The sequence below is a fragment of the Hypanus sabinus genome, chromosome 17 (assembly GCF_030144855.1).
Source record: "Hypanus sabinus isolate sHypSab1 chromosome 17, sHypSab1.hap1, whole genome shotgun sequence".
Classification (NCBI taxonomy): domain Eukaryota; kingdom Metazoa; phylum Chordata; class Chondrichthyes; order Myliobatiformes; family Dasyatidae; genus Hypanus; species Hypanus sabinus.
This window is the reverse complement of record NC_082722.1, coordinates 18,291,461-18,305,183: the sequence shown is the minus strand read 5'-3', so window position 1 is coordinate 18,305,183 and position 13,723 is coordinate 18,291,461. Positions and strand designations below refer to the sequence as shown.

At 42.8% G+C, this 13,723-nt stretch overlaps 1 protein-coding gene across 1 annotated transcript in view; it reads right to left on the bottom strand.

Moving 5' to 3' along the window:
* The window catches only part of hsf4 (heat shock transcription factor 4), a 121,463-nt gene that overhangs the window by 92,364 nt on the left and 15,376 nt on the right, over positions 1 to 13,723 (bottom strand). The window contains exon 3 of the mRNA XM_059993413.1: positions 12,141 to 12,175. Within this exon, the coding sequence (XP_059849396.1) occupies positions 12,141 to 12,175 (35 nt within the window). The remainder of the gene's footprint in view (positions 1 to 12,140; positions 12,176 to 13,723) is intronic.

The following is a 13,723-nucleotide window of genomic DNA, read 5'->3' as shown; positions in this document are numbered from 1 at the left end:
AATGTCATTAAGGTAAAGATGGAATATGACAATAATATTAAAGAGGATGCCAGAAGTTTCTTCGGATACATAAAGTGTAAAAGAAAGGCAAGAGTGGATATTGGATTGCTGGGAAACAGTGATGGGGGATGAGGAAATGGCACAGGAACTGAATTAGTATTCTGCATCAGTCTTCCCTGTGGAAGACACTCACAGTCTGGTGGAAGCTCCGGGTGTCAGGGGTCATGAAGTGCGTGAAGTTAGCAGAGAGAAGACTCTTGGAAAACCGAAAGGCCTGATGGTGAATTACTCACCTGGACCAGACGGTGTACATCCCAGGATTCTGAATGGGATGGCTGAAGAGACCATGGAGGCATTCTTTCAAAAATCACTAGAAATCTGGAATGCTTCCGGAAGACTGGAAAATGGCAAATGTCACACCACTTCTCAAGGAGGGGTGGAAGAAGAAGAAAGTCTGACTTCAGTGGTTGGGAAGATGTTGGAGTCAATTAGGGAACTTGTAGTCAGCACTGAACCTGTTGGAATTCTTTGAAGAAATAACAAGCAGGGTAGACAAGGAGAATCGATTGATGCTGTGCACTTGGATTTTCAGAAGGCTTCTGAAAAGGTGCCACACATGAGGCTGCCTAACAAGCTATGAGCCCATGGAGTGGACATGAGCATGGATGAAGCGGTGGGTGCAAAGAGTGGGAATGAAAGGAGCCTTTTCTGGTTGGCTACAAGTGACTAATGGTGTTCCCCAGGGACTGATTCCTTTTACATTATATGTCAATGATTTGGATGATGGAAGGCTTGCTGACCATACAAAGATGGGTTGTGGGGCAGGTAGTTTTGAGGATTTAGGCTACAGAAGGACTTAGACAGATTGGTGAGGTCAGGTGAGTGTGGGGGGGGGTTGAACTGGGAGGTGGAAAAGTTAAAGCACTGAAGGGGGAGGAATCAGGAGGAGAGGAGAGTGGACTATGAAAGAACAGAAAGGAGGAGGGGCACCAGAGGGAGGTGAGGAGAAGAGAAGGAATAAGAAGGGAGCCTGAATGGGGTATGGAAACAAGAGAGGGGAAGGAAGTTAGAGAACCTGATGTTCATGTCACCTGACCTCACCAATCACCTTCCAGCTTGGACTCCTTCCCCTCTCCCCCTCCCCACATCACAACCTCTTATCCTGGCTTCTCCCCCCTTCCTTTCCAGTCCTGGTGAAGTGTCAACTGTTTATTCCTCACCACTGTTCCTCTCACATTTTCTGTGTGTTACATCTGAGCTACCGATTTACTTGTTTATTCATTATTATTATTTTTTTCTTCGTCTAGATTATGTATTGCATTGAACTGCTGCTGCTAAATTAACAGATTTCACGACACATGTCGGTGCTAATAAACCTGTGTGTTACTCAGGATTTCCAGCATCTGCAGAATCTCTTGTGTTTAGCTTGTGTGTAAGCTGGAAAGGTTGCCCACCAGTTCTGCTTCACCATACAGAAGCTTATGGATGATTTCACTTATGGAAATCCAATATTATCAGATTCTCCCATATCAGTATTAAGACATTTTTCAAACTAATAACAATAAAATATTTCAAGGCACTTTTTAATGACTGGAGACCGCATATATTCCATTAGGTTAGTTCTGACAAGTGAGAGGGTGACTATTCAAAGTAAAGTTATAACAGGTGCACATGAAATTATACGATAAGGGTTATTACAGAAAAGGAATGTTTCTGACTTACAGAGAAAACTCACAAAGGGCAGTTCTCACGATCAGAACTCTTACATAATCTGGGGACTGTCTGTACTCTGATATGAATGACAATGGGCAGTCTATTAATGAAAGCTGAGGAGAAGCCACAGACACATGCCTGGTTACGTGTGGGAGGTCTGAGCATAGCAGACAGAACCGAGGGCCGATCCTTTCCAGCAGCAAGAAGGCATCAACACTCAGGAACCCAACCACGGGGCAGTGCCTGCTATCAGATTTCAGTACCTCCATTGTGCCAGAGGCAGCTGACTCCCAACATCCACGTGCTGCAGTCAAAGCTCAGCTTGCTGCCTCATCCGCTCGAACTGCAAGTGCAAGTGGTAGAGGCAGGTTCGATATTGTCATTTAAAGGAAAATTGGACAGGTATATGGACAGGAAAGGAAAGGAGGGTTATGGGCTGAGTGCAGGTCAGTGGGACTAGGTGAGAGTAAGCATTCGGCACGGACTAGAAGGGCCAAGATGGCCTGTTTCCATGCTGTAATTGTTATATGGTTTATATGCAATGCTGTATCCCAGTCTCCAAAGACTTTGAAGCTCGAAAGACAATCAAGGATCACCTTCATTCACCAGATACATTTACGTGAATTAGGGATTTGCTGTGGTGTGTTGGTACAACATGCAACAAAATGAGCATCCAACAATTATAAACAATTATATAAACATTAAAACTAGAGATTAAAATACAGATATGGAATAATATGTGCATAAACACACAAATACCAGAATGTATTTGCAATGTAGACAGCATTGTAGCAAGTAGCTTAGAGTCTACAGTGCAGTGTAATGAGGGGAGTGCTGTGGTGGGTAGGGTGTAATAAATAGGTGGGGGGGAGGGGGCAACTAGAATGTCTGATCAGATTAACTGCTTAGGGTAAGAAACTTTTGAGATGGCAAGATGTTTTTGATTAAATAGCCTTATCACGTTTTCCAGGAGGAATTTTTTGGAAAAGGCACCTTGCAGAATGGGTAGTTCCTGCAATGATTTTCCTGCCTACTTCTTTGTTTTGGACACATACAAGTCTTGCAGTGATGGCAGACTGCAGCCAATGACCTTTTCAGCGTTACTGAAGGTGGTATGTCATGAGAGCATACTGCACCACACCAAACAGTACTGGCTAATGTCAGGATGATGGCCCATGTAATCTACGTTGAACTGTTATTCTGCCACATCCCACCTGGACCACAGCACTCCATAACCCTCTCATTCATGTATTTATCCGAACTTTTTAAATATTGCAATCAAATCCACTTCCACTGCCAGCTCAATCCATGCTCACACCATCTTCTCTGTGAAGAAGGCCCTCCTCCAGTTCCACTTAAATACTTCATCTTTCACCCTTAACATTTGACCTTTGGCTTTGGTCTCACCCAGAGGAAGAAGTCCTCTGGCACTTACCCTATCCATGCCCCTCATAATCTTGTATACCTTGATCAAATCTCCCCTCAATCTCCTACGCTCCAGGATATAAAGTCTTAGCCTATTCAACCTCTCCCTATAACTTGGGTTCTCAAGTCTCAATAACATCCTGTAAGTTTTCATTGTTCTTTTTCAATCTTAGAGGTAGATGCAGTAAGTGCCCAGTTCTTGTTTTTAGCTGGGAATCCCCAGGATGTCTTTGCTAGAGAGAAGCCTTATGGAAATCTTGTGGAGTAGCAAGTAGGTCTGCTGAGAATTAGACTTCAGTGCCATCCACTGCTCAGCCACAGTCCAAATGTGGCAGAGTCTTTCTGCATTCAGGCTGAAAGTGTCTCTTTGTGCCTGATCATTAACTTATCGAGCACACTGTAGCTGCACGTCCACAAGGAATCAACCCATCCACCATCTTCCTTCTTGAGCTTTACTTTATTGTCACCAAACAATTGATACTAGAGCACACAATCATCACAGCGATATTTGATTCTGCGCTTTGCGCTCTCCGAAGTACAAATCCAAGTAAATATAATAAAAATTTAAATTATAATTAGAAAATAGAAAAGAGAAAGTAAGGTAGTGCAAGTCAGGTCCGGATATTTGGAAGGTTTGGCCCAGATCCGTTTCAGGATCCGTTCAGTAGTCTTATCACAATTGGAAAGAAGCTGTTCCCAAATCTAGCTGTACGATTCTTCAACCTCCTGAACCTTCTCCCGGAGGGAAGAGGGGCAAAAAGTGTGTTGGCTGGGTGGGTCATCTTCCTGCCGCTGTGCAGTGAGGATGCAGCAGACAACAGAGAACTCAAAACATCCAAACAGTGAAAGATCACCTCAGCTCCCACTGATTCTCCACACATAGACCCTATTGACCAACAGCTAAGGCAATATGTGAACCTTTCCACACAACCTAGAGACTATGAAAGGATCCATCCGCTCGGCATAGTAGCTGAAATTCACTGGCTACAGCCTCAGGGTGAACACATCAAGCATGATTTTGTTTGTTGGTTACAGGTTACCTGTACATTCAAGCAGTGATACTTCTGCTTGTTATGATCCTTACACCCTCCCTCATTGCATAACCTTTGGAGCACCACAAACCTAGTAAATTCATGCTCTCAGTGCCTGCTTGATTCTGTTCTCTTTCTATCTTTATTCATAGCTGCAGTAATTGAGTGCTGATTCTGTGCTAATAGCAGAAGACGAAACCCTGCCCCTTGGTAAGGGCAGCTCAGTCACATCCTGGATGCATTGTCAGTTACCATGGCCTGCAGTAATCGTGGCCCAGGAGTCTGATTTCATCTCTATACCTACTGCAGATGCCTCACTGGTGTTCTGCCTTAAATTTTATCACCAATGCCTCCAGAGTGATTGCAACTCCGATGTGCCTCTCCAAAGACAGTCAGCGAAGGAGACTGCTCCCAGCCCTTCACCCTCTCCATCATTGGCCCTTCTCCTCCTGTTCTCCGATGTGCTGTACTCCTAGCAGGAACATTACCAAGAATCTCGGAACATTCAGATACAAAACATATCCTTGAAGTTTGTGCACAGCTAAGCTTTCTCCAAGAACAACAACTATGACCAAATAACCATATAACAATTACAGGACGGAAATAGGCCATGCCTTTAGTCCATGCCGAACGCTTACTCTCACCAAGTCCCACTGACCCACACTCAGCCCATTATCTTCCATTCCTTTCCTGTCCATATACCTATCCAATTTTACTTTAAATGACAATACCGAACCTGCCTGTACCACTTCTAATGGAAGCTCATTCCACACAGCTACCACTCTCTGAGTAAAGAAATTCCCCCTCGTGCTACCCTTAAACTTTTGCCCCTAACACTCAGCTCATATCCTCTTGTTTGAATCTCCCTTCTCTCAATGGAAAAAGCCTATCCACATCAACTCTATCTATCCCCCTCATAATTTTAAATACCTCTATCAAGTCCCCCCTCAACCTTCTACGCTCCAAAGAATAAAAATCTAACTTGTACAACCTTTCTCTGTATCTTAGGTGCTGAAACCCAGGTAACATTCTAATAAATCTCCTCTGTACTCTCTCTATTTTGTTGACATCTTTCCTATAATTTGGTGACCAGAACTGTACACAATACTCCAAATTTGGCCTTATCAATGCCTTGTACAATTTTAACATTAAATCCAACTCCAATACTCAATTCTCTGATTTATAAAGGCCAATATACTTTCTAAAAGCTTTCTTCACATGAGATTCCATCTTTAGGGAACTATGCACCATTATTAGGAGCTGGGTTAGGTACAATAGACAGTGTTTTAAGCAAAGAGAGGAGGAATGGGCTAAGAATTCTATACTTGAATGCGCGTAGTGTCAAAAATAAGACAGATGAGCTTGAAGCTCAGATGAAAATGGGGAACTACGATATTGTTGGGATAACGGAGACATGGCTGCAAGGGGATCAGGCCTGGGAATTGAGTGTATATACGTTGGGAATACATGCTATCGTAGAGACAGAAATATGGGAAGAGGGGGTGGGGTGGCCCCGTTGGTGAGGAATGAGATTCAGTCCTTAGCAAGGGGTGACTTAGGAACAGGGGAAGTAAAGTCTGTGTGGATTGAGCTGAGGAACAGTAAGGGTAAAAAGACCCTAATGGGTGTTATGTACAGGCTCCCAAACAGTAGCGTGGATATTGGGTACAAGTTGATTAGGGAGTTAACATTGTCATGTGCTAAAGGTAGTGCAGTCGTTATGGGAGATTTCAACATGCGGGTGAACTGGGAGAATCAGGTAGGTGCTGGACCCCAGGATAGGGAGTTTGTGGAGTGTCTAAGGGATGTATTTTTGGAACAGCTTGTGCTTGAGCCAACCAGGAACGAGGCTATTTTGGACTTGGTGATGTGTAATGAACAGGAATTGATAAGTGATCTTGAAGTAAAGGAGTCATTAGGAAGTAGTGATCATAACATGATAAGTTTTTATCTACAATTTGAGAGGGATAAGGGCAGATCAGAGGGGTCAGCGTTGCAATTAAATAAAAGAGACTACGGAGCCATGAGGGAAGAGCTGGCCAAAGTTAAATGGGCGGATGCCCTGGCAGGAAAGACAGTGGATCAGCAGTGGCAGATATTCTTGGGGATAATACAAAAGATGCAAAAGCAGTTCATTCCAATGAGAAGGAAGGATTCAAAGAGGGGAAGGGGCCACAGTGGTTGACAAAGGAAGTCAGAGATTGTATAGCATTAAAGAAAAAGAAGTATGACAGGGCTAAGATGAGTGGGAAAACAGATGATTGGGAAAGTTTTAAGGAACAGCAGATCTTAACTAAAAAAAGCAATACCGAGAGAAAAAATTAGGTATGAGTTCAGTCTAGCCAGGAATATAAAAGGGGATAGCAAAAGCATTTTTTAGCTATGTGAAGAGAAAGAAGATAGTTAAGAACAATGTTGTCAGAAACACACTGAGTCTCAGCAATTTGCAGAACGGTAAACTTTATTTTTCGAGTCTGCAGAGTCGGACCCAACCAGCTCCTGCTAGATTGAGTGCCGAATTACACTTTGCACAGTTTTTTATACCCTACTTGTTTACGACTTTGTGAGTTGCACCCATGTGAGGTGCAGACATTCTTCCTTAATCTCATTACAAAATTACAAATGTGATTACCCTTTGGCCCACTTATCAGCCTCAGCGCATTAACACCGTTATTGTTCAACTGTTAAGCATGTCTTCCCGTTACCCGTATCGCTTCTTTAATCAGCAAGCTATTGTTTCATCCTGATTTTGCAAATTGGTTTATACGTTGCCCTGCAAGTTGCTTTGCACGTTCTTTCTGTGTCAGCACATTCTAAATGGACTCCTTAAGAACCGTCTTTAATTTAATCATTTCTCTCACAGATGATTGGGAAAGTTTTAAGGAACAGCAGATCTTAACTAAAAAAGCAATACGGAGAGAAAAAATTAGGTATGAGTTCAGTCTAGCCAGGAATATAAAAGGGGATAGCAAAAGCATTTTTTAGCTATGTGAAGAGAAAGAAGATAGTTAAGAACAATGTTGGCCCCTTGAAGAACGAATTGGGAGAAATTGTTATGGGAAACAGGGAAATGGCAACAGAATTTAATGCGTACTTTAGATCTGTCTTCACCAGGGAGGACACAAGCAATCTCCCAGATGTATGGATGGGCCAGGGTCATAAGATATCAGAGGAATTGAAACAGATTGACATTAGGAAAGAAACTGTGATGAGTAGACTGATAGGACTGAAGGCTAATAAATCCCCGGGTCCAGATAGTCTGTATCCGAGGGTTCTAAAAGAGGTGGCTCAGGAAATTGCGGATGCATTGGTAATCATTTTCCAATGTTCCTTAGATTCAGGATCAGTTCCTGAAGATTGGAGAGTGGCTAATGTTATCTCACTTTTCAAGAAGGGAGGGAAGGAGAAAACGGAGAACTATCGCCCTGTTAGCCTAACGTCAGTCGTGGGGAAGATGCTTGAGTCCATTATTAAGGATGAAATAGTGGCATATCTTGATGGCAGTAATAGGATTAGGCCGAGCCAGCATGGATTTACCAAGGGCAAATCATGCTTGACTAATCTGTTGGAGTTTTTTGAGGGTGTAACAAGGATGTTAGACGAGGGTAAGCCAGTAGATGTTGTGTAACTAGATTTTCAGAAGGCATTCGATAAGGTGCCACATAGGAGATTGGTGAGTAAAATCAGAGCTCATGGCATTGGGGGCAGGGTTTCAACATGGATAGAAAACTGGTTGGCAGATAGAAAGCAAAGGGTAGCAGTGAATGGGTGTTTCTCGGACTGGCTGTAGGTGACTAGTGGGGTACCACAGGGCTCTTTATTGGGACCACAGCTCTTTATGATTTATGTCAACATTTTAGATGAGGGCATTGAAAACTATATCAGCAAGTTTGCTGACGATACTAAACTGGGTGGCAGTGTGACATGCGAAGAGGACGTTAGGAGAATACAGGGAGACTTGGATAGGCTGGGTGAGTGGGCAGATACTTGGCAGATGTCATTCAATGTGAATAAATGTGAAGTTATCCACTTTGGAAGCAGGAACAAGAGGGCAGAGTATTGTCTGAACTGTGTAGAGTTAGGTAAGGGAGAAATGCAAAGAGACCTAGGAGTCCTAGTTCATCAGTCAATGAAGGTGAATGAGCAAGTGCAACAGGCAGTGAAGAGGGCAAATGGAATGTTGGCCTTTATTACAAGGGGAATTGAGTACAAGAGCAAGGATGTCCTTTTGTATTTGTACAGGGCCCTGGTGAGACCACACCTGGAATATTGTGTACAGTTTTGGTCTCCAGGTTTAAGGAAGGACATTCTGGCAATTGAGGAAGTGCAGCGTAGATTCACTAGGTTGATTCCTGGGATGGCAGGGCTGTCTTACGCAGAGAGATTGGAGAGATTGGGCTTGTACACACTGGAATTGAGGAGATTGAGAGGGGATCTGATTGAAACGTTTAAGATAATTAAAGGATTTGATAGGATTGAGGCAGGAAATATGTTCCAGATGTTGGGAGAGTCCAGTACCAGAGGGCATGGATTGAGAATAAGAGGTCAGTTATTTAAAACAGAGTTGAGGAAAAACTTCTTCTCCCAGAGAGTTGTGGAGGTGTGGAATGCACTGCCTCAGAAGACGGTGGAGGCCAATTCTCTGGATGCTTTCAAGAAGGAGCTAGATAGATATCTGATGGATAGGGGAATCAAGGGATATGAGGACAAGGCAGGGACTGGGTATTGATAGAGAATGATCAGCCATGATCTCAGAATGGTGGTGCAGACTTGAGGGGCCGAATGGTCTACTTCTGCACCTATTGTCTATATTCCTAGATCACTTTGTTCTGCTGCATTCTTCAATGCCCTACCATTTACCATGTATGTCCTAATTGGAATAGTCCTACCAAAATGTAGCACCTCACACTTATCAGCATTAAACTCCATCTGCCATCGTTCAGCTCTTCTAACTGGCCTAAGTCTCCCTGTAAGCTTTGAAAACCTACTTTATTATCCACAACACCACCTACCTTAGTATCATCTGCATACTTACTAATCCAATTTACCACCGCATCATCCAGATCATTAATGTATATGACAAACAACATTGGATCCAGTACAGATCCCTGAGGTACACCACTAGTCACCGGCCTCCAACCTGACAAACAGTTATCCACCACTACTATCTGGTATCTCCCATCCAGCCACGGATGAATCCATTTTACTACTTCAATATTAATACCTAACGATTGAACCTTCCTAACTAACCTTCCGTGCGGAACCTTGTCAAAGGCCTTACTGAAGTCCACATAGACAACATCCACTGCTTTACCCTTGTCAACTTTCCTAGTAACCTCTTCAAAAAATTCAATAAGATGATCCTTTCCCTTCTCCATCTCTGTATCACTTTTGCCAATCACCTTTCCAGCTCTTAGCTTCATCCCACCCCCTCCGGTCTTCTCCTATTATTTCGCATTTCCCCCTCTCCCCACTACTTTCAAATCTCTTAGTATCTCTCCTTTCAGTTAGTCCTGACAAAGGGTCTTGGCCTGAAACATCGACAGTGCTTCTTCCTATAGATGCTAGAAGATTGAGGGGGGATCTTATTGAAGCGTAGACATTTCTAAAGGGATTGGACAGGCTAGATGCAGGAAGATTGTTTCCAATGTTGGGGAAGTCCAGAATGAAGGGTCACAGTTTAAGGATAATGGGGAAGCCATTTAGGACCGAGATGAGGAAAAACTTCTTCACACAAAGAGTGGTGAATCTGTGGAATTCTCTGCCACAGGAAACAGTTGAGGCCGGTTCATTGGCAATATTTAATAGGAAGTTAGATATGGCCCTTGTGGCTAAAGGGATCGGGGGTATGGAGAGAAAGCAGGTACAGGGTTCTGAGTTGGATGATCAGCCATGATCATACTGAATGGCGGTGCAGGCTCGAAGGGCCGAATGGCCTACTATGTTTCTATGTTTCTATGCTGCCTGGCCTGCTGTTTTCCACCAGCATTTTGTGTGTGTTGTTTGAACTTCCATACACAAATCCATGTTGACTGTTCCTAATCAGAACCTGTCTATCCAGATAATTATATTTACCATCGTTAAGGATACGTTCCATTAATTTACCCACCACTGACTTCAAACTGACAGGCCTATAATTGCTAGGTTTACTCTTAGATCCCTTTTTAAACAATGTAACCACATGAGCAATACGCCAATCCTCCGGCACCATCCCAGTTTCTAATGACATTTGAAATATTTCTGTCAGAGCCCTTGCTATTTCTACACTAACCTCCCTCAAGGTCCTAGGGAATATCCTATCAGGACCCGGAGATTTATCCACTTTTATATTCCTTAAAAGCACCAGTACTTCCTCCTCTTTAATCGTCATAGTTTCCATAACTTCCCTACTTGTTTCCCTTACCTTACTCAATTCAATATCCTTCTCCTTAGTGAATACCGAAGAAAAGAAATTGTTCAAAATCTCCCCCAACTCTTTCAGCTCCACACATAGCTGTCCACTCTGATTCTCTAAGGGACCAATTTTATCCCTCACTATCCTTTTGCTATTAATATAACTGTAGACACCCTTTGGATTTATTTTCACCTTACTTGCCAAAGCAACCTCGTATCTTCTTTTAGCTTTTCTAATTTCTTTCTTAAGATTCTTCTTACATTCTTTATATTCCTCGATTTGGTAGGTTATTTTTTGGGTCTGGGAACGCTCAAAAAAATTTCCCATATAAATTAACAGTAATTGCTTCGCTTTACGCTATTTCGGCTTACGAAAGGTTTCGTAGGAATGCTCTACTTTCAGATAGCAGGAGAAACCTGTACCAGCAATTTCTGTTCTTCTTTGTTCATTTTGTGTTTAGAAGAAAGTTGGCTGAAGCTGGGACTCCTAACTTTGTATGTTATCTGAATAGGTAGATGAGAGGCTTCAGCATGTGGCATTTGGAATAAAGAACTTTTCTCAACCTAGCTCTTCTTCATCTCTGCACAAGAAATCACACCTTCCTTTTAAATCACTTTTGCAGCATTTTAAAATGTGCTTGAGATTCAAACAAGCTCTTCACATATTTAAGAACATACCCTGTGAAAGGGAATTTTAAAACTGAAGTTAAAAAAATGGCAAAAGCATCTGGAAATGTTAAACAAGCATGCCAAGATAATGAAAAGTTGTCAGAAACATTGAAACAAAAATAACAGAGGCAATGAGAGAGCCTGCACCACAATGATGTAGAGAGAGGAATGCAAATGAGGGAGTCGTATCAGGGCAACATATGGGCCAAATGGTCTATCTTCTAAAGACAGGAAGGAAAAGCCTTTTAAATAATTGTCAGTGGCTGATACCAGACATGATTATGTATGATACATAGCTTTAAAACCAAATGCGCGCCTCTTCAATTCTGCTAACACTGGATTTTACCACCACCCCGACAGATTCTGTTGTAACATCAGTGAAGGTACGTTTACATCTGACCACACAGTAGCATTTCAGATACAGGGGACAATAATAAACTAATGTCCACAACTCACAAACTAATTCATAAACGCATAAAGCTCAGTGCCAGAGTGTATTAGAGCAAGAGCAAAGTCAATCCCACTGCTTTAGTTGTGGATCTGTCTCGGTTTTTTCTGTTTACACTAGTGTTTCAGTAACTGATGTTTATGATTTTCTTTCAAGCCTACACCCAAGGAATGGCCTTCATCATTGCCAGGTCTCCAAGTTCACTGTTATGTTAGTTGTGTTGCAGAGAAGGGAGCAAGGTCAGGAATTATCTGCGACTTGTCAAGCATGATGTGGGGAGAGGAGGGTGCAACACTGCCACCGATGGAATCTTAAAGCCAAAGTGTCGGAAGCCACATTCAAAAGCTTAGAAGAGCAGCTGGTGTTCTGTCATGCTGGAGAAAGTGAGGAACTTGAAAAAAATGCATTCATACTTTCACATGCTCTGAATCGCCCAGAATATTCCACAGTCAAATGAATACCTTTGTGACCCTGATGAAGGGTCTTGGCCCAAAACATCGACTATTTACTCCTCTCCATAGATGATGCCTGACCTGCTGAGTCCCACCAGCATTTAGTGTGTGTCACTGAGTGAAGTGTAGTGACCGTCATAACGAGGAAACAGCTGGTAACAAAGGCAGGAAGGGAATTGTGTAGAAAACATTTGAGAGCCGTTTAAACCAGGTTTGGTGCCGAGGATGTACCCAGGAACAAAATTACTTAGATATGATAAGACATCAAAAAAATTATCAATTATTAAGATGAATGCATCGCCTGTGGTTTTTTTTTTATTTTTTGAAACAGGCAAGATGTTTCTGCCTTTACTATGTAATTAATGAGGTAGTTTTACCAAGGCTAAATTAACTAGATATCCCCCTCTTCCCACCCCCCCCCCCCCACCCTGTTAGTGTCTTTTTCACTGGGCACAAGATTAGGAACTCCTGGGATCTGGTAGTCCCCCAGTGGCATAATATAGTGAAATCCATCGCTTCTTTTTTCTTGGAACCAATTGATCGAGGGTTACTCATTAAATTTACCATTCAAACAAAGCAAAAGCTATTTTGAGCAATCCAATGAATTGTTCCAAGCCTCCGTTTCATGTCCAAAGTAAGTACATTTTCAAAACCCGGAGTCAGCACCCAGCAGAGCAGACTATAGCAAAGTAATCTAGCAAAATAAACACACGAGATTCTGCAGATGCTGTAAATCTTTAGCAATACACAAAATGCTGAAGGAAATCAGGTCAGGTGGCATCTATGGAGGGGAATAAACAGCTGATCAAAACCCTTGGTCGAGCCTGGAAAGGAAGTGGGCACAACCACAATGCCAGGATACCATACAGAACTATTGAAAGAAGGCAGTGCCCACACGTATCATTCATTACACACTTGTGCTGCCTCACTGAACCTAACATTATCATAACCTCAGTCAGAGATCCCAAAACCAACAAGGATATCTCATTTCATCCGCAAATAATTTGACAGAGTGAGATAAAAGACTTCTTGTCCTTGGCCTCATTCAACGACAAAGGTTTGAAATTTATATTAATTTTTTAAAAATCGATCTGTTGGTAGTCCATTTACAAAGTGAAGTGACCCATCATTAGTTAGATTTGCAGCCAGATGTTCGCTCTACACGATTGCAAGCTCCTTCCCCAATTGGCAAGTTCTCTGATGCCAACGACTCACCACACTCCAGCATATCAGGTCATTGGTCTCAGGGTCTTCCACTAAAGTCCATAGCTTGTTGAGGAAGGCAGGCACACTGCTGCTGTATCCATCCATGTTCCAAAGACGCAGCTGGGTTCATCACACTGACTATCAGCTGGCTCTAAAACTCCCCCGATGCATCAGCATCTGATACTGGCCCCAACCGCAACAGTATATCATCTGACACTGACTTTAGGATAATAACACTGCTCCCAAACACAATGGCACCTGCCACTGACCCACTGCACACCACCTGACCCCAGCGAGCCATCAGCCCCACTCCTGCACAGTCATCCGGCCCGAACAATGGCTCCAACACGGCAGAGATTTCATAGGACAACAGTTCCACAAAGGAT